Source organism: Lacerta agilis, chromosome 2 (genome assembly GCF_009819535.1).
Source record: "Lacerta agilis isolate rLacAgi1 chromosome 2, rLacAgi1.pri, whole genome shotgun sequence".
Taxonomy (NCBI): domain Eukaryota; kingdom Metazoa; phylum Chordata; class Lepidosauria; order Squamata; family Lacertidae; genus Lacerta; species Lacerta agilis.
In genome coordinates, this window is record NC_046313.1 from 60755221 (window position 1) to 60780108 (window position 24888).

The 24888-nt window shown below is 42.8% G+C and overlaps 1 protein-coding gene across 1 annotated transcript; it reads right to left on the reverse strand.

Moving 5' to 3' along the window:
• Positions 1-730: 730 nt before the first annotated feature.
• NMUR2 (neuromedin U receptor 2) lies at positions 731-19778 on the reverse strand. Its single transcript, XM_033142556.1, has 4 exons — positions 18990-19778; positions 6564-6648; positions 4553-4678; positions 731-1092 (listed from the first exon to the last, which is right to left on the reverse strand). Exons 1-4 carry the CDS (start codon positions 19713-19715, stop codon positions 833-835), a joined length of 1197 nt encoding a protein of 398 aa, XP_032998447.1. The 5' UTR covers positions 19716-19778; the 3' UTR covers positions 731-832.
• Positions 19779-24888: the final 5110 nt, after the last annotated feature.

The following is a 24888-nucleotide window of genomic DNA, read 5'->3' on the forward strand; positions in this document are numbered from 1 at the left end:
GAGCGCCGCAACTCCATAGTCGCCTTTGACTGGATTTAACCGTCCAGGGGGTCCTTTACCTTTTTACCTTTTTTTCTATTCAGTCTTTCTTCCAGCAGTCTCTAACCTCTCTGGATGCTGGTGCTACTTGATCCTAATAGCTCCACGGCATGAGTTACCTCATGATGCCTTCCCCCTGGGAGTTAACTGAAGTACCAGAAGTTGCAGAAGTTGGCTACCAGGTGTCTGAGATTGGTGCGCTTGCTGATGTTGTTTTTAAGGGAACAGCTTCCTTTTATTGATTGATTGATTGATTGATTTCTTTAAAAACACTCTCACTTTCTGCACTGATTTCTTTAAAAGGAAAAATGATAACGAACAGCTGTCAAAGACATGCTAGGTGCCTCCTCTAGCTTCTTACACTTACAGGAAAGCCCAGATGAGGCCATAAGTGGACTTTCAGGAAGTATAGATACCCGGGAAGGCTGTAGAATGAACACCACCAGAAAGACGATTTGTAGGATGAAAGGGTGCTCCCCAAAGCCCCCAGTCTCCTCAAAAGGAAGTGTAATTTTTATTTCTCTTCACATCCCTCATGTGGGCCTCATCTTTCAGCATCCATCAAAGTGCCCTTATGCACGAGCTTCTCCTGCACAGCTGGGAAACCATGTGGATGGGGCCTGATTGTGTAGCCTCTCCCATGGAATGAGCCCTGCTCCTCCTGGTAACTGCGCCAATTTCACAAGAAAGAAACCCATGCTTGGGTCATTCATATGATCTTTCAGCTGTGCAAGAGCTGGTCATGGATAAGTAGCTCCCATGTGGCTGGGAGGACATCCAAAGGTCACATTAGTCACAGACCGCCAGACAGGTGAGAGCTGCAGACGGATGACCTCTGCGGATACGGATGGCTTCTTTCTTCTGCACACCCTGCAACATGGCGTTCCCCAAGCATGAAGATGCTCCGCTGGGATGGGAGGTGACTGGTAGAGTGTCTGGGGTGCCAGTGTTTGCACTGAGGAAAGATGACACTCAGGAAAGCCATCCTAAAACGCTTGGACAGCAAGTTGTAGATTATAGGGTTAACAGCAGAACTCAGATAGAAGAAAATGCCTAAGAGAGGGAAAACAGCAGAAAGAAAGAGGGAGACAACTTGTGAGCTATAGATCCTCTGCTCAGCTTAACTGGCTGACAGGAACAAGGCTAGTCTTATCAGGTGGTGCATTTACAGGCCCTGTTTCTGCCTAATTAAAGGCAATGTTTTTTAGATATATTAGCTGCACTTGTTCTCCGAGACAAAAATTATTGCAGTGCTGTCAAAGAGATTACAGTGCTCCAGTCTGAATACAAAGCAGTTAAGGGAAAGGAGCTGTTATGTTCAAAGCTTGTAAGAAAATGATCTGCTACACCTTGGGACCAACCTAAATTACCACATGACAGCTGATAGCAAACCTGTGTCTTTAAAAGACAGGTCTGCCTAATTATATATAAATTAAGGTGTGTGTGTGTGTGTGTGTGTGATTTAAAGCTGGAGTGGGGAAACTTTCTCAGTCTGAGAGCTGCATTTCCTTCTGAGCAACCTTTCCCCCCTCTTCTCATATGCCAGCAATGACTGGGGCCAGAGGCAAAAGTGCAAGGAGCAATGAATGCTTTGTTACACACAGCTTTTTATCCTCCATTCAGACAAGCAAGAAGCATGAACAGGGTTCATCTGTCATGGTTGTGCAATACATAGGGTGCAATCCTATACTGAATAACCACCAGCCAAGCAACTATAGTATTTAGTGGAAGTCCATTGTGATGGCTGAATGCCAGACATACCTGGTATTCAGCCATCATAATGGATTTCCACTAAATACTATAGTTGCTTGGCTGGTGGTTATTCAGTATAGGATTGTACCCTATGTATTTGCATTGTGTCTGCAGCAGTAATATAATTAGATGCTTATAAATTCTCAGACCTACAATAAGAATTTGTATCTATATCTATCTATCTATCTATCTATCTATCTATCTATCTATCTATCTATCTATTTCTTGTACTTTCTGATGAGATTCCTTGCTTGGCTGAGAAATCAGCAAAGAGAACATATGGTTTATTATCATATCTATATTAGAGATGGTCTAGAACAATAATAATGGGATTTGCTTATTTTTATGAGTAAAAATGCTGAGTGTGGGTCATGATGGGCTTGAGAGATCATGCTTTTCTTAAAGACAAGGATCCAGGCAACTAGCATTCTGGCACCTTTGCACCTTAGCACAGATTTATATTGTTGTTTAGTCGTTTAGTTGTGTCCGACTCTTCGTAACCCCATGGACCAGAGCATGCCAGGCACTCCTGTCTTCCACTGCCTCCCGCAGTTTGGTCAGACTCATGTTGGTACCTTCAAGAACACTGTCCAACCATCTCATCCTCTGTCATCCCCTTCTCCTTGTGCCCTCCATCTTTCCCAACATCAGGGTCTTTTCCAGGGAGTCTTCTCTTATCATGAGGTGGCCAAAGTATTGGAGTCTCAGCTTCAGAATCTGTCCTTCCAGTGAGCACTCAGGGCTGATTTCCTTCAGAATGGATAGGTTTGATCTTCTTGCAGTCCATGGGACTCTCAAGAGTCTCCTCCAGCACCATAATTCAAAAGCATCAATTCTTCAGCAATCAGCCTTCTTTATGGTCCAGCTCTCATTTCCATACATAACTACTGGGAAAACCATAGCTTTAACTATACGGACCTTTGTCGGCAAGGTGATGTCTCTGCTTTTTAAGATGCTGTCTAGGTTTGTCATTGCTGTTCTCCCAAGAAGTAGGTGTCTTTTAATTTCGTGACTGCTGTCACCATCTGCAGTGATCACAGAACCCAAGAAAGTGAAATCTCTCACTGCCTCCATTTCTTCCCCTTCTATTTGCCAGGAGGTGATGGGACCAGTGGCCATGATCTTAGTTTTTTTTTATGTTGAGCTTCAGACCATATTTTGCGCTCTCCTCTTTCACCCTCATCAAAAGGTCCTTTGATTCCTCCTCACTTTCTGCCATCAAGGTTGTGTCATCAGAATATCTGAGGTTGTTGATATTTCTTCCCACAATCTTAATTCTGTCTTGGGATTCATCCAGTCCAGTCTTTCGCATGATGAATTCTGCATATAATTTAAATAAGCAGGGAGACAATATACAGCCTTGTCATACTCCTTTCCCAGTTTTGAACCAATCTATTCCACATCCAGTTCTAACTGTAGCTTCTTGTCCCACATAGAGATTTCTCAGGAGACAGATGAGGTAATCAGGCACTCCCATTTCTTTAAGAACTTGCCATAGTTTGCTGTGGCCGACACAGTCAAATGCTTTTGCGAAGTCAATGAAGCAGAAGTAGCTGTTTTTCTAGAACTCTCTAGCTTTCTTCATAATCCAGTGCATGTTTGCAATTTGGTCTCTGGTTCCTCTGCCCCTTCGAAATCCAGCTTGCACTTCTGGGAATTCTCGGTCCACATACTGCTTAAGCCTGCCTTGTAGAATTTTAAGTATAACCTTGCTAGCGTGTGAAATGAGCGTAATTGTGCGGTAGTTGGAGCATTCTTTGGCACTGCCCTTCTTTGGGATTGGAATGTAGACTGATCTTCTCCAATCCTCTGGCCACTGCTGAGTTTTCCAAACTTGCTGGCATATTGAGTGTAGCACCTTAACAGCATCATCTTTTAAAATTTTAAATAGTTCAGCTGGAATATCATCACTTCCACTGGCCTTGTTATTAGCAGTGCTTTCTAAGGCCCATTTGACTTCGCTCTCCAGGATGTCTGGCTCAAGGTCAGCAACTAAGCTATCAAGGACAGAGGGAGTGGGAGAATATTTGCAATATAATGCTTCCCCCAGAAGCACAGACTTTGGAGGAAGAAAGGCTGGAACCTTCATCCAGTAGTGGACAGTGGAGTGATGGCAATCATCTGATCTTCAGCAGAGGTGGGTTTAGGGCAGCATGAGCTGTTCTGCTGCACTGGGCATGGAGCCTGAGCAATGGATAGAGCAAAATGGAAGACAAGAGATGGGGCGAGCACTGAATTTTGACCTCGCACAGGGCGCTGCTGAAATTTGGAAGACCAAAGTCTGCCCTGCCTTCAGTCACCTGCATCACTGCTGCATACCAGGATAGCCCATTGCAAATGTAGCAGCGGAGCCAATCCTGTGCTCCTGTCAGTGCATTTGCACTGCAGCAACCTTGCCACCACACCACCTCTGTGCCCTGGTATGCAGCAGCAACACAGGTGACCAGAGGTCAGGTGAGCACCCCATTTCACCCCACTGTCTGCTACTGCCCTTTGCCTGACACATGGCCCTTTGTACTTATAAGAATTGGGGAAGGGAGGAAGAATTACAGTCTGTTGAAAACACATTTTCATTCAGCAGTTGATGTTCACTGGAGACCATTCTTTCCAAATCTCAGTTTGTTGAATGATAATTTTCTTTGGTTTATCAGAGGGTCGTTGTCAGAGGGTTTATGTCATTCTGATTGAACATAACCATCAGAGTTTTCTTTTGGGATGCTTTGCTTGTGCTGAACAAACTGTGAGAAAAAGAGAAAGTTACCTGACACCACATGGATTAAGTTGAACATATTGGCAAGTGGTTCTGTCCAGTTTACGACAAAGCTGTAGAAGAGTCGGTCTGTGTGGAACGGAGCCCAGCATATTCCAAAAACAATTACTAGGACAACTGTCAGAGAGAGAAGAGTGAGGGAAGAGCAAGACATATAGGCTGCTATTTTACTTCATCAAACCAAGTGATTCAAGAAAGCAAATGAATACTTCAGATAGCTTCCCACTTTAATCAAACAGAAATATCATGGGTCCCCCCCATTTATAACATTTTCTGTTTTTCTCATACAAGATGAAATTAGCTTACAATAAAAGTTTGATTCTACACTGATATCAGGCTTCAGTATGTCATTGATATATATTTTAAATCAGTGTGTTATTTTACAAGTAGAAATAAATACTTAAGACTGGTTCTTAATGAACAATCTACTTAGAATAAGTGAACTCTAGACAAACCATTGCCAGTGCAAATTTGGATGGGGCTGTATAAACTGAAGGCCTGGGCACTGCTTCTTATGGGACATTTTATTATTCTATCAGAGGAATGGGCAAATTTGTAGATTTTGGTCTCTCACCTGGTTCAGGGCAACCCAATGCACATCTACTAAGCCAGGGGTTGTCAACCTGGTCCCTACCGCCCACTAGTGGGCGTTTCAGGATTCTAGGTGGGTGGTGGGTGGTAGGGGGTTCTACAGCACAAGCTGAATCCTCCATCTAGCACTGGTGAGCGGTAAGGAATTTTTACCATCAAGAAAGATACATTAGTGGGTGGTAGGTATTAAAAAGTTGACTACCCCTGTACTAAGCAATAGACCTCATTGAATTTGATGGGACTTACTCCCTGGTTCTCCTTCATGGATCATTGCCTTGTCGTGGCGAAGGGGCTTGAATAACTCAGGGAAGCTATGAGCTATGCCATGCAGGGCCACCCAAGATGGACAGGTCATAGCGGAGAGTTTAGACTAAATGTGATCCATCTGGAGAAGGAACTGGCAAGCCACTCCAGTATCCCTGCCAAGAAAACTCCATGGACTGTGGGAGGCAGTGGAGGATAGGGGTGCCTGGCCAGGACCGGTGCTAGGGCTTCTTGCACCCTAGGTGAACCACCTTCTGGCCCCCCGCCCCCCCGGCAAAGCCTGCTTTAGTGGGAGGTGGGGGGTGGAGAGGCAAGCAGCAGTTTCTCCACTGTAGCGGAGAGCTGCTGCTCGCCCCCCCTGCCCCCCGCCAAAGCCTGATTTAGCGGGAGCCGGGGTGGTGGTTTAGGGGCAAGCAGCACCTCTCCACTACAGTGGAGAAGCTGCTGCTAGCCCGTCCCGCCCAAGCCTGGCCAGCGCCCCCTCCATTTTGGCACCCTAGGCAATTGCCTAGTTCGCCTAAATGGACGCGCTGGCCCTGTGCCTGGTGTGCTCTGGTCCATGGGGTCATGAAGAATCGGACACGACTGAACAACTGAACGACAACAACAACACTCCCTGGTTAGTAGTACAGGGTTGTGGGCTTGGTTCCTGAAATACAGTGCACATACATACTCTGCAGCTGTGATTAAAAGTGCAGGCACGCAGTGCAAATAGGGATTACCATGTTTGACTGCCATCTAGTTTCCCCACTTGAAATCACAATGCTATGGCAATTACAAAGTGGGTGCATTAGTGGCCAAAGAGAAAGCTGTTAAAATATTAGTAGATTAATAGTTTGAAACATCTACTGGAAACCTTTAGCCCTCCAGTTCTCATCAGACTCTGCTTTCTATAGCCTCCCAAAGCATGGCCAATGGCCGGGCATGATGGGAGTTGTAGTCCAACACCACCTGGTGAGCCATAGGTTAGCACAGTAGCTGCTCAGAGCAAAGAGATGTACCCATTCTTCCTTTTTCTTTGCCTGAGTCTTGAAACATGGATGGAGACACCTACATAGATGACTTCCAGCTGCCTCCTAAAATACATTCTCTTACATTGGCCTGCCTCACATTCATTCATAATGCAAAGCACAAATTTGTTACTTACATAACATCTTAGTGACAGACTTCCCGGATGGCCTTTTAACATTAATTCCCATTTCATCTACTTCCAAAGAACAGTCTCCTCTCAGCTGGTAATTGGAGGAGAAAAAGTCAGGAAACATTGCTGTAGGAATGGATCTAACAACATCAGTGAAAATCAGTCTGTTCTGGAAAAACTGGTGGAAAGTATTGTTAAAGATAAAACAACATATAGAAAAACAAGTGTGACCACATTTGGAATACTGTGTAGTGTACAGTTAAGATCGCCTGTAGTGTACAGTTAAGGATATTGCAGAGATATTCAGACATTGTTGGACTTCAGTTTCCATTATTCCTGACTATTGGTCATGCTAGCAGGGGCTGATTCAACTTACAGTGCAGCAACATCTGGAGGCACTAAGTTAGCAACTCCTAGAATTGTAGAGTTGGAAGGGACCCTAAGCGCCATCTTCTAGTCCAACCCTCTGCAATGCAGGCATCTCAGCTAAATCATGCATGTGACAGATGACCATCCAACCTCTGCTTAAAAACCTTCATGGAAGGAGAGTCCACCACCTCTCATGGGAGTCTCTTCCACTGTTGAACAGCTCTTACTATCAGAAAGTTCTTCCGATGGAATCTTGTCCAGTCCAGAACATGCACAAATGTCCAGTCCTGCAACATGTACAATCAAGAAAACAGGGGTGTTCTGCCCATATAGGTAACCAGACAAAGCAAGCATGCTGAAGGCTCATGGCAACATTAAATTTCAACTCCTTTGCTTGCCAGAACAACTGGTGTTATATAGAAGGAGTTCCGTTTGTTTCTTTGTTTTTAATTCATGGACATCAGCTTGGCACCAGAAATGCAGAGGTTTTAAGCAGAGGTTGGATGGTCATCTGTCATCTTTGGTAACCCCGTGTGTGTATTCATCAGCTCTGGGGCTTTCAAAAGAAAGGACATCGTGTATTGATGTAAGCTATACTATTTCTTGCCTAGGCTACCATTGATTTGCAGTGAAATAAGGCCTGTTAAGAAAATTCCTAGGCATCAGTGAACTAAAATGGACAGGAATGGGCAAATTCAGTTCGGATGACTATCATATCTACTACTGTGGGCAGGAATCCCGTAAAAGAAATGGAGTGGCCCTCATAGTCAACAAAAGAGTGGCGAAAGCTGTACTGGGATGCAATTTCAAAAATGATAGAATGATCTCGATACGAATCCAAGGCAGACCTTTTAACATCACAGTAATCCAAGTTTATGCACCAACTACCAGTGCTGAAGAAACTGAAATTGATCAATTCTATGAAGACTTACAACACATTATAGAAATGACACCAAAGAAAGATGTTCTTCTCATTATAGGGGATTGGAATGCTAAAGTAGGGAGTCAAGAGATAAAAGGAACAACTGGCAAGTTTGGCCTTGGAGTTCAAAATGAAGCAGGGCAAAGGCTAATAGAGTTCTGTCAAGAGAACAAGCTGGTCATCACAAACACTCTTTTCCAACAACACAAGAGACGACTCTACACATGGACATCACCAGATGGGCAACATCGAAATCAGATTGATTATATTCTCTGCAGCCAAAGATGGAGAAGCTCTATACACTCAGCAAAAACAAGACCTGGAGCTGATTGTGGCTCAGATCACCAGCTTCTTATAGCAAAATTCCAGCTTAAACTGAAGAAAGTAGGAAAAACCACTGGGCCAGTAAGATACAATCTAAATCAAATTCCTTATGAATACACAGTTGAAGTGAAGAACAGGTTTAAGGATTTAGATTTGGTGGATAGAGTGCCTGAAGAACTGTGGATGGAGGCTCGTAACATTATACAGGAGACAGCAACGAAAACCATCCAAATGAAAAAGAAATGCAAGAAAGCAAAGTGGCTGTCCAATGAGGCCTTACAAATAGCGGGGGAGAGAAGGCAAGCAAAATGTGAGGGAGATCGTGAAAGATACAGGAAATTGAATGCAGATTTCCAAAGAATAGCAAGGAGAGACAAGAGGGCCTTTCTAAACGAGCAATGCAAAGAAATAGAGGAAAATAACAGAATGGGAAAAACCGGAGATTTGTTCAAGAAAATTGGAGATATGAAAGGAAGATTTCGTACAAAGATTACCACAATTAAGGACAAAAGTGGAAAGGACCTAACATAAGCAGAAGACATCAAGAAGAGGTGGCAAGAATACACAGAGGAATTATACCAGAAAGATATGGAGGTCTCATACACCCCAGGTAATGTGGTTGCTGACCTTGAGCCAGACATCCTGGAGAGTGAAGTCAAATGGGCCTTAGAAAGCCTCACTAACAACAAGGCCAGTGGAAGTGATGATATTCCAGCTGAACTATTCAAAATTTTAAAAGATGATGCTGTTAAGGTGCTACACTCAATATGCCAGCAAGTTTGGAAAACTCAGCAGTGGCCAGAGGATTGGAGAAGATCAGTCTAAATTCCAATCCCAAAGAAGGGCAGTGCCAAAGAATGCTCCAACTACCTCACAATTGCGCTCATTTCACACGCTAGCAAGGTTATACTGAAAATTCTACAAGGCAGGCTTAAGCAGTATGTGGACCAGAGACCAAATTACAAACATGCGCTGGATTATGGAGAAAGCTAGAGAGTTCCAGAAAAACATCTACTTCTGCTTCATTGACTATGCAAAAGCATTTGACTGTGTCGACCACAGCAAACTATGGCAAGTTCTTAAAGAAATGGGAGTGCCGGATCACCTCATTTGTCTCCTGAGAAATCTCTATGTGGGACAAGAAGCTACAGTTAGAACTGGATATGGAACAACTGATTGGTTCAAAATTGGGAAAGGAGTACGACAAGGCTGTATATTGTCTCCCTGCTTATTTAACTTATATGCAGAATTCATCATGCGAAAGGCTGGACTGGATGAATCCCAAACCGGAATTAAGATTGCCAGAAAAAATATCAACAACCTCAGATATGCTGATGATACTACCTTGATGGCAGAAAGTGAGGAGGAATTAAATAACCTTTTAATGAGGGTGAAAGAGGAGAGTGCAAAATATGGCCTGAAGCTCAACATCAAAAAAAACTAAGATCATGGCCACTGGTCCCATCACCTCCTGGCAAATAGAAGGGGAAGAAATGGAGGCAGTGAGAGATTTCACTTTCTTGGGTTCCATGATCACTGCAGATGGTGACAGCAGTCACGAAATTAGAAGACGCCTGCTTCTTGGGAGAAAAGCAATGACAAACCTAGACAGCATCTTAAAAAGCAGAGACATCACCTTGCCGACAAAGGTCCGTATAGTTAAAGCTATGGTTTTCACAGTAGTGATGTATGGAAGTGAGAGCTGGACCATAAAGAAGGCTGATCGCCGTAGAATTGATGCTTTTGAATTATGGTGCTGGAGGAGACTCTTGAGAGTCCCATGGACTGCAAGAAGATCAAACCTATCCATTCTGAAGGAAATCAGCCCTGAGTGCTCACTAGAAGGACAGATCCTGAAGCTGAGGCTCCAGTACTTTGGCCACCTCATGAGAAGAGAAGACTCCCTAGAAAAGACCCTGATGTTGGGAAAGATGGAGGGCACAAGGAGAAGGGGACGACAGAGGATGAGATGGTTGGACAGTGTTCTCGAAGCTACTAACATGAGTTTGGCCAAACTGCGAGAGGCAGTGAAGGATAGGCGTGCCTGGCGTGCTCTGGTCCATGGGGTCACGAAGAGTCGGACACGACTGAACGACTGAACAACAACAACAAAGAAAGCTACCCTTTTAATTACTAAAGTGCTGTCAACAAGTATTAGAAAGAGAGAGACAACTCTGAATGCCAGGAGAAACAGAGAGAAGCCAAGAAAGCCATTTTCTGGTACTTTGAAAATGACTGTCAGCGAACTGGGATCTTCATCTCCTCCAGCAGTTCATTAGCTCAGGAAGAACTAGAGGTTTATTGTGCCAATTTGTGCTCCACACCACTAGCATCACACAGAATGTTATTAACAGGATGAAGACAATGAACTCAGGGAAAGGGGCATCACATGTGTAGAATGTGTAAAAGTATTCTAAATCACTCTGACCAACAGCCGAAAGCAAAATAAAGCCAACCCGCCCCCCAAAAAACCAACACCCCAAAATTGATAAGGAATAGAAGGGAGAGCAATAAGAAGCACCATATCAAATATATTCTAAAACTGCATGTAAGAAGAATGACAATGTTCCAAGAACATGAACTCCATTCAAGGATGTGAGCTCTAATTCCATTTGGGTGTTCCAATCCCACATGTGATCAGAATCATTTGAGAGAGAGGAGGGGTGAGCAGGCTAGCTCTGCCCTGCCCATTACCATCTTCATTACCTTACTGAGTCAAAAGCAATCACCTGCAGTTGGAAGCCCATTCGTCTCAAGGTCCTAAATCATGCAAGGTTCTAAGTCTACAGGACTGGGGGGGGGGAGGCTCCCCACTTCAGGAGTTATGCCTCTGGTTCATGAAGGGTGCTGGCAATAGGGGGCAGAAATAGCAGACTCATCCCTGCAAGATGGATTCAAATGTCTGAATGGAGCTTTAGTTTTAGTAGTTAGCTAAATGCAATAATATCTACAGAACCAGAAAAACTAATACCCCTTGCTTCCCACAATCCTCTTATTGATGTGATGGCAAGTAATTTTTGAAAATAAAAAATAAAATTCACTTTATACTGCCACAATGGGTTGTGTCCAGACTATGTTACTTGGGCTGAGGGTTCCATAGAAGTTATTGTGAAGTTAATCATGACTAAGGTAAAGGTAAAGGGACCCCTGACTGTTAAGTCTGGTCGTGGATGACTCTGGGGTTGCGACGCTCATCTCGCTTTACTTTACCGAGGGAGCTAACGTTTGTCCGGATACAGTTTCTGGGTCATGTGGCCAGTATGTCTATACCGCTTCTGGCGAAACCAGAGCAGCGCATGGAAACGCTTTTTACCTTCCCGCTGGAGTGGTACCTATTTATCTACTTGCACTTTGATGTGCTTTCAATCTACTAGGTGGGCAGGAGCTGGGACCGAACAACAGGAGCTCATCCCGTCACGGGGATTCAAACTGCCAACCTTCTGATTAGCAAGCTCTAGGCTCTGTGGTTTAGACCATAGCGCCACCCTCTAGGAACTAAATGCTATTAAATTAGCCTGGATTCAACTCCAGCCAAAGAAAAGCAAAAAATGAAAAGGTTTAGCTCAATTCTGAATTTAATGGCATTAAACACAATAGATTATGGTTTGAACTAATTCAGATTGCTATTTAAATTATTATTTCTTTACCTGAATGAGATGCATTATAAGAACGTGTGAATATCTCTGCCAAAGGTCCTGTATGGATTGTATTTTCTGGTGAATGGTTTGCGGAGGCATCTGTTCTGTGCTTTTTAAACTTCGTTTTTTTCCTATACAGAAAGATGTACTTCCACTTAACCTTTTCCATGGTGCTTGAAAAAATGAGCTTATAGCAGGGGGTGGTAGATGACACAAAGGAGATCTGAGTGGGAGAAAATCCATCCTAGAATATCCTGCCTCTATGAAACCTCTGGTCAATAGTGGGGTACAAACATGCATGGGCAAATAGAATTTATTTAGTCTTATTGTTCATTTGTTATTTTAATTTCTATCCTGCCTCTCTATGTATATCACCACCAAAAGCTGCTGCGAACAGCAACACTGCAATACAGGAGTTTTGTATGATTTTAAATTAGTTTTATACTTCCAATGGGACTTTAAACCTGGTCCTAACCATGTTTCTATGCACCATTGATTTTGGATTGTAGCTAGACTCAGTTTAACTAATGCTGGTTGTAATCCAGAATGGGAGAGAGGAAAACCAAAGGTGAACGAACCATCATTTGCCAATGCCTTGCTGGGCTCATGCTCCTTCCTGGTACAGTTGTATCATGTGCACCCTGGTATTCACCACTGAGAGATTCTACCCCCCAAAAATGGATCTCAGACATTGGCAAGGGAAGGGTGACTGAGGTTTTGACCTTCAAAAGTGGTATTCTAAAACATTCTGTGACCTTCAGGATACCTTCCCAGGGACTACTGCAGGACCAGTCTTGACCCAACCCTATAACTGGTATAAGATTTATTTCCATAGCAGTGCTCCAGGATTGCAATATTCATCACAACTAATCAGGCCCACCATGTAACTGTGACCTATTACGAAACCAAATCAAATTTAAACATATGCTCAAATCCTACCTAATACTTATGAGAATCCTTAAGCAAAAACAAGGTGCTTTGATAATAGAAAGACATTTATTAGCTATTACTAATGATGATTAATTACTTATCAGATGGCAAGGCATTCTTATTGAGTTTTGCAATGATAAGTGTTTTTAATTAATAGCTTGGAAAGCAAAACGTCCTGTAGCTTTTAGCAAGCAGGCAGCTGGATCTAACAGGCAGAATACTGTAAAGTAAAGCTGCACTTTCAAAAAAATAGCTAAAAAGTAGTGTAGATAAGCCTATTGTCTGGAAGCACAATATAGGTTTCCCATGATTTCTGTGGGCTCTGTCTTTGTCTCCACCTGCTTTATGCTATAGGATTTATTGCTCATAAAAGCTCTTTTATGAGCTTCTAAGCTGTGGTCAACATGAAATCATTTCTTTCATTTATCAATTCATCACAGCCTTCCAGTGTTTAATATACTCAGAATTCATTTCTGTTTGGTAATATATTTTTACTGCTTTAACATGCAAAGCAACTAATGGCTGCTATTTTTGCTACATGATTCAGTGGCTGGCCTTTTCTGCCTGAAAGTGTTTTTTTTTTTTTTTTCCACCCCAGCAAAAGCTATGGAGTATTTATTGTGGTAGAATGGCAATTAACTTGAAAAATGCTCCATAGGAAAAATGATCTTTTTGCCTACATATATATTAAATAAATTGGGTCCTCCCTCAAAGAGGGCATATGTTGCTGTGAGACCTGGAAACGGACACCCTGTGTTGTGGGTGGGTATGATTGGTCAGCCACAACACTGAGTTGGAATGTCCCTTGATGCTGAGATTAATCGGACCAATGGGGCACAGTTCAAACGGATCGAGGGACCTATATATACCCATGTACGTGTACCAGACCTTCCTCTTTTGGTGTGTGCACCAGAACACCTGCCCACATCTCCCTACTTTTAGGGCTTGTGCGCTTGACCTTGCTATGCCGTCATGTGTCGTCTGTCGTTGGGACAGGGGCACGGCAGGAATTTTCCCCATTTGGCTGATTAGCTGTTGCCATTTGGGTTTCGCCTGCCGCGTGGCAAATTGTCACAACTTGTAAGGTTGCGGATAGGCTCTGGTTCAGGTGATAGGGATGGGAGAACGCTCTCGCCATCCCTATGTGAAGGGTATTCCGTTAAAGGAATCCAGGGTCTCGATGGTTTGGTCAACCCCTGAGAGGGGATTGTGCCCATGACTGAGTCTAGGGGGACATTTGGGTGACGGAGATAGTCTGTTCCCAGATTTCCGCTTATCCAGGTGTTCACCCTTGGCTGACCTATGCTGGAACACTGGGTCAGTTCTACCTGCATGGCAGGGAGCTAGTTGAACCAAAGCCTATGTAACCACTCATTTTCTAAACAAAATAAAAAATAAAAAAAATCCTTCCAGTAGCACCTTAGAGACCAACTAAGTTTGTTCTTGGTATGAGCTTTCGTGTGCATGCACACTTTTTCTGTAATCAATAAAGTTGTGGCCTAAATTCTGCCAAAAACCAAACCAAAATTTGAGTCAAGTGTGAATTTATTTAAGGGGGAGGTTTCTGGATCAGAACACACAAATGCATAGTCCCATATTGCAATTAACCTTCATGCATTTGCAAATACTATATGACTTTTTATCATTACTCTGCATTCCTTTGCAGCAAAACTCTTGGGATTTGTAATATTCACAGTTTAAATCTGCTGTCATGCCACTAGAGGAATAAAGTCGCATGAAGCTGGTGGGATTCCAACGATTGTACACTTACACTTAAGGGTGCAATCTTAAACATACCTACTGCTACAAACACATTTGGGACTTCCATGGAATTGCAGTGTAAATCTACTATTTCTGAGGTCTGAAACAAATTGACTTGGTTTTCAGTTTCATAAATTGCACCAGGAATTTCTTTGTAGTAACAATGTGTACGATCTCATGGGAATCACTAATGCACTTAGGGATCACCCAGAGGACCTATTTACTGGGCAAAGCTTATGTGAGGGTTACAATAAATCTGGTAGTGATTGGTAGGGCAGTGTTGCTCACCTGGCTTCCCAGTGTGGGTGTCACTGTTGGTAACTGAGAGGGAGAGAGGTCAGGTTGAGGAATCAGGGATGCAGTACAGGTACAGCAGAATAAGTATTGGATTGGCTCTGCCACTGTGCCAGCACCAAACTGACCTCTCTGCTGTCACACCACTTCCCACCTCCCCATCAGATACCAGTAGCTACCTCTATTTTGGGAAGCCAGGTGAGCAATGCCACACCACCCTGCTCTGCGCCACTGACTGCTACTGGTTATATTCTGGTTTCTTTGCCGGGAGGTTATTAAAAAATGAGCACAGATCCTGATTTGCTTGTAGAGTGTTTATACATGTTTCTGTTAGTCATTTGTTCAACTCACACTTTGCAATGCATTTTCCCATTGGTAGCAAATGGCATGAGTGCATTGATCAATAACTGAACAATCAAGGAAATGGCAACCAGCCCTAATCCTGTTACATAATGTCTTGGGATATCAAATGTTGCTGATTAGCAAAAGTTCTAAATACATAACTCATGCCTTCTTCCTTCCCTATAGATTTACTGAGATTGTCAGCGTCACTTTGTTTTTCTGCCAGTGGAGGAAAATAACTCATTTGCAATTAGTTTCTAAATGATTGAGAGCTGCATGTTGAAAGGCTTTCTGTCCTTCTGCCCCCCCACCTCCGCTAATTAATGGAAATGTGTGTTGGATGCTAGAGCATTCTGGTGGGGAATGAGTGGTTACTAGGGATAGGGACGCGGGTGGCACTGTGGATTAAACCACAGAGCCTATGGCTTGCTGATCAGAAGGTTGGCGGTTCAAATCCCTGCGATGGGGTGAGCTCCCATTGTTCGGTCCCAGCTCCTGCCAACCTAGCAGTTCAAAAGCACGTCAAAGTGCAAGTAGATAAATAGGTATAGCTGCGTCGGAAAGGTAAACGGCGTTTCCGTGTGCTGTTCTCTTTCGCCAGAAGTGGCTTAGTCATGCTGGCCACATGACCTGGAAGCTGTCTGTGGACAAACGTCGGCTCCCTCAGCCTATAGAGTGAGATGAGCACCACAACCCCAGAGTTGTCCGCGACTGGACCTTACGGTCAGGGGTCCCTTTACCTTTACCTTTACCTAGGGATAGACAAATCTGTCCATTTTGGTTTCGCTCAGTTTCTCATTTTTCAAATCTTAAGTTCAGCTCTCCACATTTACACATCAGTGTGGGTGTGGTGTTTTTTCTTTTAAGTCCTCATGAAAATCAGTCAGCATTTTATTGCCAATTTCTCTGAATATTCACAATTTTGCACGAACTTTTGCCTAATATGCACATTTTTGCAAATTCCCCCCACATAGAAAGTATTTTTGGTGCATTATATTCACTAATAAATGCATTTTTATGGACACTTTACCTCAGCACAGTTTTTCTCAAACTTTGGTCTCCACCTGTTGTTGGTCTACAGCTCTGACCACCGGTCCTGCTAGCTAGGGACGCCTTAGTATGTGCATTTTTGTACACATTATTTTGTTGGAGAACTGCAATGAAAAATTCAGAAAACTGTGAATTTTGAAGAATGGCCCTTGAGGTCCCTTCCAACTCTACAATTCCATGATTCTGATTCATTTGAGTCCCCATGACTGCTATTTAAAGAACAAAAATCAGGCTGACACAGAGCATCTCATTTAGCTTGACTCTCTCCAAATCACCAAAGGGGAAAACCCCCAGCCCTAAATTCTAGTGGACATGGAGGGGGGAGTTGTGTAAGGTTACTTCATCCCCCCCCCCAACCTGGAATATAAATTGTTGTGCCTACCACAAATATTCACTGTTTTTTCCTGGGCATAACTGGAAAATCAGGTAGCTCAGGTCAGGATCTTTCATAACTCAACTAGAATATAACTATTACAGAAGAGGCTGGGGCAACAAGGGGAAATCTGTCACTTTCAGTTTCTTGTTTTCCCATTCTTCAGTTCAGTTCTCCACATTCCCCTATCACTTTGCATTTATGCTTTAATCAAATATCTTCATATGAATTCACACAGAGATTGTTTTATCTGCGTGCTGCCTTTCCACGGTTCAAACCATGCTCAAGGTGGCTTGCAACATGAAAAAAAAAAAAAATCACAAAATTACAAACATAACAAAAGTAGTCATAAAGAAAACATCAAAAATACACAACGGAACTGAACAATTTCCACATAAATCACAAGATCCAAAAATAAAGATACAAGAAAACCAACGGCAACAACCCCCCCCCCCAGTAACAACCCCCCCCCAAAACAATACCTCAACCCAAGGGTCTGTTCAGCAGCCTCAGATCTTCCAGGACTTACAGCCTCTCCTAATATGCACATTTCTGCACAGCAGTTTTCTGTAACATAATGCATTTTTGCATGCTACTTAGAATCATAGAATTATAGAATTGGAAGGGGCCTGGAGCTTCTTCTTCTTTGGCAATCACTTGTAGCCAAGTAAGATTGTCTTCCATAAACACAGTTTATGGAGCACCATTCACTAATATGTGCATTTTTGTGTACATTGTTTGCCGAGAGAATCTGCATTGCAAAATTAAGAGAAGTGCATTTTTTCCTGCTTCGCTTCATGCATTGTTTCAGAAAGTGTGAATCAGGTAAGTTCACCTTAAATGCAAACTGAACTGAACTTCTACCCCATCGCTACTCTCAGCCTAGCTTTTAAAGCTTCCAGGGTTCTTGCAGGTTAAAGAAATCCTACTTTCCCACTAAGGTTTCGGGATCTTTTGTCTTCTTTGCATTCAAATCCTCACAACTAGAGAGAGAAAGAGAGAAGCTTGTTGTGAAACAGAATATAATGGACAGAAATATGGTGCTAGTGTGTGTGTGTGTGAGAGAGAGAGAGAGGGGGGGGGGAGAGAGAGAGAGAGAGAGAGAGAGAGAGAGAGAGAGAGAGAGAGAGAGAGAGACGTTGTGCTCTATGTGATTATCTCAGTCCACAAAGTGTTATCTTCTCTTTCTGCACGAAATGGCATATTTTCCTCTTCCACACAGAACAGGTCAGGACGAAAACCTGTGCAGAATGAATTTGATGCTAGACATGCAAGGAAAACAATACTTTCATACATAATAGGATTAATCCCTGCCTACTTGCACCTTAATCTTACAGAACCAGCATCAGCACAAAAGGTGACGTTTAGATCAATGATTCCACTGCTGTTGCCTTTTGTGAATGAAGCCAGAAGAATATATCATAGCGGAAGATCATACGCCATAAGGAATAAAGCATCTATATATAAAAGGCTGAAAGGGTAAGCAAAATCCTTTTCAAATCACCTGAAAAGCTCCTAACTGTGGATTTGGTGGAAGGTTTGACCTAGTGGGTTTTTTTGTAACACAAGAAGGGACTTCATTTTAAATGGATTATTATCTGAAAAGTGTCTCATGCTGTTGTAAAACACCAAGCCAGCCTTATGGTGGGTTTCGATTAAGCAATTTCTGTAGGATCCCTTTGAAATAATAACTTCCTGCTTGTATGAGGGCAGAGGGAATCATTTTGTGGCAATAATCAGACAGTAAAGAAGGAGAGTGATTTGATAATGCAAACTTAGCAGAACCATTCTGGTTTGTTTACTCAGGTATTCCCTTTTCTAGCATCCATGCCAGTTGTTTTATTATTAGCCTTTAGATGCTCCTCTTCCTACCTTCTTGAAAAGTGCCCATGTGAAATTGTATCGTACAGTTATGTGGTATGCTTTTGTGATCTCATTCATAGGCAATATTGAGTTCAGTGGGACTTATTTCTGAATAAACCTGTTTAAGATTAGGCTGTAAGAAAAAGATGAAAAGTACTAAATATTCTTAGACTGATTGCACTTTTATTCTAAATCAACATGCATTGCCTAAATGTTGATTAAAAAAGCAAACTTACAAGTGGATTATTTTGCAAATGTGAAAAAGGGTGAGGATGAAATAGGAGTTGCAAGACTGCTGGAAGAAGATATGTTTGTGGTTTTTAAAAGTCATAAATAGGTCAGGTAAATGGGTTTCCATTAATTATTGGGCAATGAATGGTTATGGGAAGTGAATGTCTGAAGCATTACTTCCACATGGCAGAATCTAAACTTCTGTTGCATTGCCAGAAAGATAATGGTAAGTCAGTAGAGGCTAATTTTTAAACAGTTTAAAGTACAGGATGAGATGATTTAAGATGAGATGGATCATTAAAGAAAGTTACACAAAAAGAGGATGCAGGACTCACTTTCATCCCCATCAGGCAGTAGAGCACACTGATGACACTCATTGGCAGCACGTAAAAGAGGAAGGAGCTTAACTGGATGATACAGTTGTAGATCCACATGGGCTGAACCACAGCACACGTTGCTGAGCCTGGGACTTCTGTGTGATTTGGGAAATACTGCAGTACGATGCCGTGGGTGCTGGTGTTGGGAAGAGAGAAGAGGACAGACAGGAGCCACAGGGCAATGATGATCCTCAAGGCGCGCCGCCTGGTGCTCTTCAGCTTGGCTCGGAAGGGGTGCATGATGGCCACGTACCGCTCTATGCTGACTGTGGTGACGTTCAGGATGGAGGCGAAGCACACCGTCTCAAAGAGAGCCGTCTTGAAATAGCACCCAGCCAATCCAAACAAGAAGGGGTAGTTGCTCCACATTTCGTAGACTTCCAAGGGCATCCCGCAGAGCAGGACCAGCAGGTCGGAAATGGCAAGGCTGAAGAGATAGTAGTTAGTGGGCGTTTTCATGTTGCGGTGCCTGAGAATAACCAGGCACACTAAAAGGTTGCCGGACACTCCAACTATGAAAATCAAGGCATATACCCAAGTCATAGGCAGGAACAAATGGCTCCGTCTGGGTCCGTATAAAAAGGTAAGGTAGTCCTCAGTGCTGTTTAGGTATCTTCTAATCAGTGGCTCCACTTCATCCTCTTTTTGGTAGACACCTGAAGATATGTTTGCGATCCAATCCATTGCTGGTATAGTGGATGAAGAATCTCTTTCCCGGGTCCAGTCTGACCTAGATTGTCCAAGATTTTCTTGTTTCAGGTGGCTCACTTTTCCAAGTAAAAATGGGACAGGAAAGAACAGAGAGATAGAGCAATAGAGAGAAAGAGAGAAATTATGGGGAGAAGGTGCTGGGGGGAGGAGAGAGAGAGAGAGAGAGAGAATGTCCTTTCAGACTCAAAAACATAAAGGCACTGAGAGAAAATAAGTGTGTATGTATGTGTATATATATATATACAGATATGTGTATGTCTGCCTTGGCTAAACTGTTCACTTGTGAAGAGTCCCTTCGATAGCAAGCTCCTCCCTTCCCAGATACTCATTGGCTGGCTACGTGAATCAAATGATATGTTGATTGAGTTGGTCTTTGATTTCCTGACAGTTACAGTCACTGAGCTGGGAGTAAAGGTGGAGGGGAAGAAGATAAGAAGAATGGAGCACTGAATCTGAAAGCTTTGGTGTAAGGACATCTATAAAATTCTTCACCTTGTTAGAGGCTGAGAGTCCCTGGGGGAGGGGGATGCAGGCTGTGTGCTGCAATCAGAAGTTCCGTTAAAGTGAATTATTTTTGCTGAAAGTTGGTGTGGTGTTAAAACACTGCAGTTTATAGGTTTATTCCCCTTATAGATTTGAGTGTTCCACGTTAAGCAAAGAGGAATAAACCATGGCAATAGGTTGGCTTTTCATTATAGAGATCTATTCAGAGAGCAGTCCTCTACATTAGTCAGTTTCAACGGTATTAGCATACCACCAGTGCATGCCTGGAGGTGGAAATTCACCACATGAGAACACTACGTCAGTGCAGATCTGGGGAAGTAGAAACGCTGGAATGTATTTTGAAGCAAAATGCCAAGAATTGAATGCTGCATATAATGCAATGTCAATTTTATACAACAGCAACAACATTATCCTTGAGGATAGTTCTGAGACCTGGTGAGCCAGAGTGTGGGATCTCACACCTTGAGTTGATCTCTGACCAAAGGGAATAAATGTTGCTCATTTTAAAAAAAAACATTCCAAATCTAAGCAAAGCAAACAAAAACACCCCACCAACTAGCAATGTAGATTAGAAAGTTGCTTTCCAAAGTGATTGGTGTGCAGAATATTTTTGTCAAGTGTTTTGGGTAATGGAAATGAGCATTAAGATAGGCATGCATCAGAATAACTCCAAGCAGTTTCATATGATTAGCCCTGTTTTCTTTCACAATAATCCATGGTTGCATGTCAAGGCACCCAAGCCACCCCCCAGGAGAATAAAGACACAAGGACACATAATTTTAGGTTAGGTGTTAATGGGCAAAATTTAGGCCACAGCTTTATTGGTTACAGAATGTGAGCGGTATTGACTTAGGCACTGGCATCAACAGACTATATCTGACTCCTGCCCGCCTTGCAGGAAGTCTGGTAAGGGTAAACCTCCAATAGGGAGAGCCCTGCTGATGTGGATCAACTTGAGCCCCCCTGGGTTCCCGCTCAGGTCGTGGCATGGCCCTAGCTGCTCCCCAGGCTTCGGATGAGAACCACACCCCTGGATTCCTTTAAAGGAATACCCATGGAGGGGCAGGTGGTGGCAGCACCTCCCCTACCCACACATCGCTATTCCAATGCCTAACCGCCAAACATTACAAAGTTGTGACGATTGCTACGAGGTAGGCGAAAACCAAGTGGTGTGAGGCTGCTTCAGAATCGTGCCAAGGCTTAAATCGTCCCCGGCCATGCCTCCAAGCAACCTGATTGGCCACCTGGCAACCTGGCATGGCCGGGGTCTCCCCCAGCATGACATGGGACACCCAACGCTGAGGGGAGTGGCTAGGTGGCCAGACCGCAACCCGGTCCACCAGGAAGTGGACCCAATCTATATGAATACTAATTCCCATGGGATTGTGTGCTTCCCTCACCCTGTTTCTTCACTGTGTCAAAAAAGAGATAAAAGGTTCTGCTTTTCCTGCTAAACAAGCTTCATTTCTCTCCAATGGAGAAACTCTGGGAACTGTGGTTTGTTTAAACCATGATTAGTGAGAACATGCCTTGGTGTCATAAGTTGGCTTGTTCTGATTGTGCTCTGGGCTGCTGGGGAAAAGAAAGATGCTGTATCAAATAATCTGGTGGTGTAGTTTATAGCAATCAGGGAGAGCAAGGACTTAACATTTTTAAAAATGAAAACATCGGGGCTCATACAGTTTCTCAGCTGTCAGCAATAATTTTCCCAAGAATAAAAGGCTTGATGTTACACAGCTTTTACCTATTCACCTACAGTGAATAGTACCTGATCTGATTAATGCCTGATCTGATAAGCTAAAAATATTTTACATTGAAATCCAGAGAGCAATTCCTCAAGGGAAAGGAACTCGATTCAGAATGCTTCTGAGAGCATTATGAGCTGGGCAAATTCTTTTTCTGAGCCAGATAATTATGACCTTTAGAGACTTCACTACTCCTGGACACCAGCTTAGGTATTCTGTTAAAAAACAGAATGCTCTTCCTCCCCCCCCCCCACTACAGGGGGAGAGATGCATGAGTTTAGCAGAGGCAAAAATCTGGGTGCACTTTCTGACAGGTTTTGGCAATCAAAAAGAAGCTTGGCATTTATTAGAAGTTCAGACAAATGCTTCTGCATTTGTAATCATTGGATTACAAAAGCAACTGAAAAGTTCAGACCATGAAGATCATAAATGAGATGCAAGGAATCTATATCTTGTGCTTCCAAAGTTCTTTCAGTCTCAAGAGACCAACCAAAAACTTATTAAATAAAATATGGTGGGAAGGAAAAATGTGTCACAGAGAATTTAGGCATTTTGATTGGAACATTTCAGAGAATGGAGAATAGCAAGTGTAGCCAAAGTGAATATTGTAACCTGTTTGGGAATGCCTTGCATGCTTCATTTCATGGAGCTAAATATGATTTAAGACCCTAGATTTTTAAAACAGTAATTTTTAAAAAGACAGCTATGGTGATAAGATAACAGAGTCTTCAGGTTTAATGATGATGGAGAAAATAATAACTTCATAAAACTGTATCTCTCAAAAATAATTTATTACCTGTTAAGCTCAAAGGTTGAAAGAGCAGAAAGTGGGGTGACTGCCCAGCATATTTATTTTCTGCATTCCCTGCCTGTTTTTTTCTTTCTTTCATAAATTTGTAAAAGAGAAATGCTGGATTAACATTTGACAATAGACACTGACTAAATTTCTGAAAGAAGGACAGTAACTTTTATACACCTGTTGGGAAGACAGTTGTGAAATTTGGATGTTGTAATTTAATGGGGCTTTTATATAAAAATATTTCCCCCAGAATTTGGCTCTAACATTATTATTTTTCTGCTTGCTACAGATCAGAAACCTGACTGTTCCAAGGAAACACCCTCTTGCTAGGAACTGTGTGATGTTCTTGAATCTTTGTCCTCAGTTTGAAATGTAATAAATGGGTGAGTAGTGATAGAAAGACGCGTGTGGTGCTGTGGGTTAAACCACAGAGCCTTGGGCTTGCTGATCAGAAGGTCGGCAGTTCGAATCCCCACGATGGGGTGAGCTCCCATTGCTCGGTCCCAGCTCCTGCCCACCTAGCAATTCGAAAGCACATCAAAGTGCAAGTAGATAAATAGGTACCACTCCTGCTAGAAGGTAAACGCCGTTTCCGTGTGCTGCTCTGGTTTGCCAGAAGCGGCTTTGTCATGCTGGCCACATGACCCGGAAGCTGTACGCCGGCTCCCTCAGCCAGTAACGCGAGATGAGCACCACAACCCCAGAGTCGGGCACGACTGGAGCTAATGGTGAGGGGTCCCTTTACCTTTACCTAGTGGTAGAAATAGTTAAAACCAGTTATAAATGCATCAAACATTCTCCAAGAGTATTACAGTGTTTTCTGCCCTGGGTTCCAAGCAAGCAATGTTTGTGTAGCAACTTGCCCTGGAACAGAAAAATATTAGTTAAAAATCCAATCCAGTACATTTGTATTCCCCCAATATTCTAAGTTGCTGAGCTCATCACTCCTATCTATGCCTACACTCTGAATGGAGAATTGTTTGTCATTGTTTATCTCCTGTGATATTGTACCATTCTGTGTGACAAAATATTGGGCGGGGGGATTTTCTTCTTTCTGAGGTTTATTGGTTCCTCATTGATGCCCCTTTTCTATATCTAAAATTGATTCTATCCTTTTGCTTTTAGGAAACAGGAGAGCCAAACATGCTCTGGGTTTTCTGGCACTGTTCTTGATTGTTGCATGAATTTTCTTTTATAACTTCTAACTAAAAAGATGTGTGTTCTTCAGTGATAGCATTTTTATCCTCCAAGGAAAAGAATAAAGAAAATGGTACTTGTAGACATTTATGATATTCCTGATTTTGGTTCATAATCATGCTCGGGTGTCTTATAGGCCACATGAGCATGAAAAGGGGGGGAATACTGAAATATTGTTATGCATTATGCTTATCTTTGATAATAAGTGTTTATCATAAAGTATGAACACCTCTGATTAAGTGTACGTATAAGATCTGATGGTTTTGTCAGTATTCCCTTGACTTGTGTATTTAAATGATTTTCAAGTAAACATCAGAATGCCAGTACCCTGAATATAAATTCTAAGAGGAGGGACACTTTATAGTTGAAACAAGAAAGAAAAAGTTTCCAAGGCTTTGCACATAGAGCTGATCAAGTGTTGCTGGTAGTTTTCTCTTTTCCCCAGAAACAAGCTGTCCCATTGGCCATTCCAGCCAGCCTGACAGAAAGAGTGAAAGTGAAAAGAACCCTCCCAGGTGTTGTTGGCAACCAAAACCAAATTCCAGGCCAAGAAAAGATGCTCCTGGTTCCACACAGGTCATGTGCACTGTGTGGGATGTAAACACAGAGCAGTCAAAACACAACATTGCTAGAGTGGACATGAAGGTGTCTCAGTCCTCCAGCCTTAACTTCCTGTTTACCTGGACTGAAACAACTTCCTTTATGTAACTGGAGATAGGTGTGGTTTCACCTGGGGAGTTTTACACAAAACCACAGGAAGCAGATCCCATCTTTCTCTTTTGGATTCACTTCTTCAAAGAAGAGCATCTCAGGGACAGAATGCTCTCTTGGCTTCCAGAGTTATAAACAGTACTGTGTTGTGTCTTTACTTTTAAGAGGGAAGAAGGGGAATATACCAGGA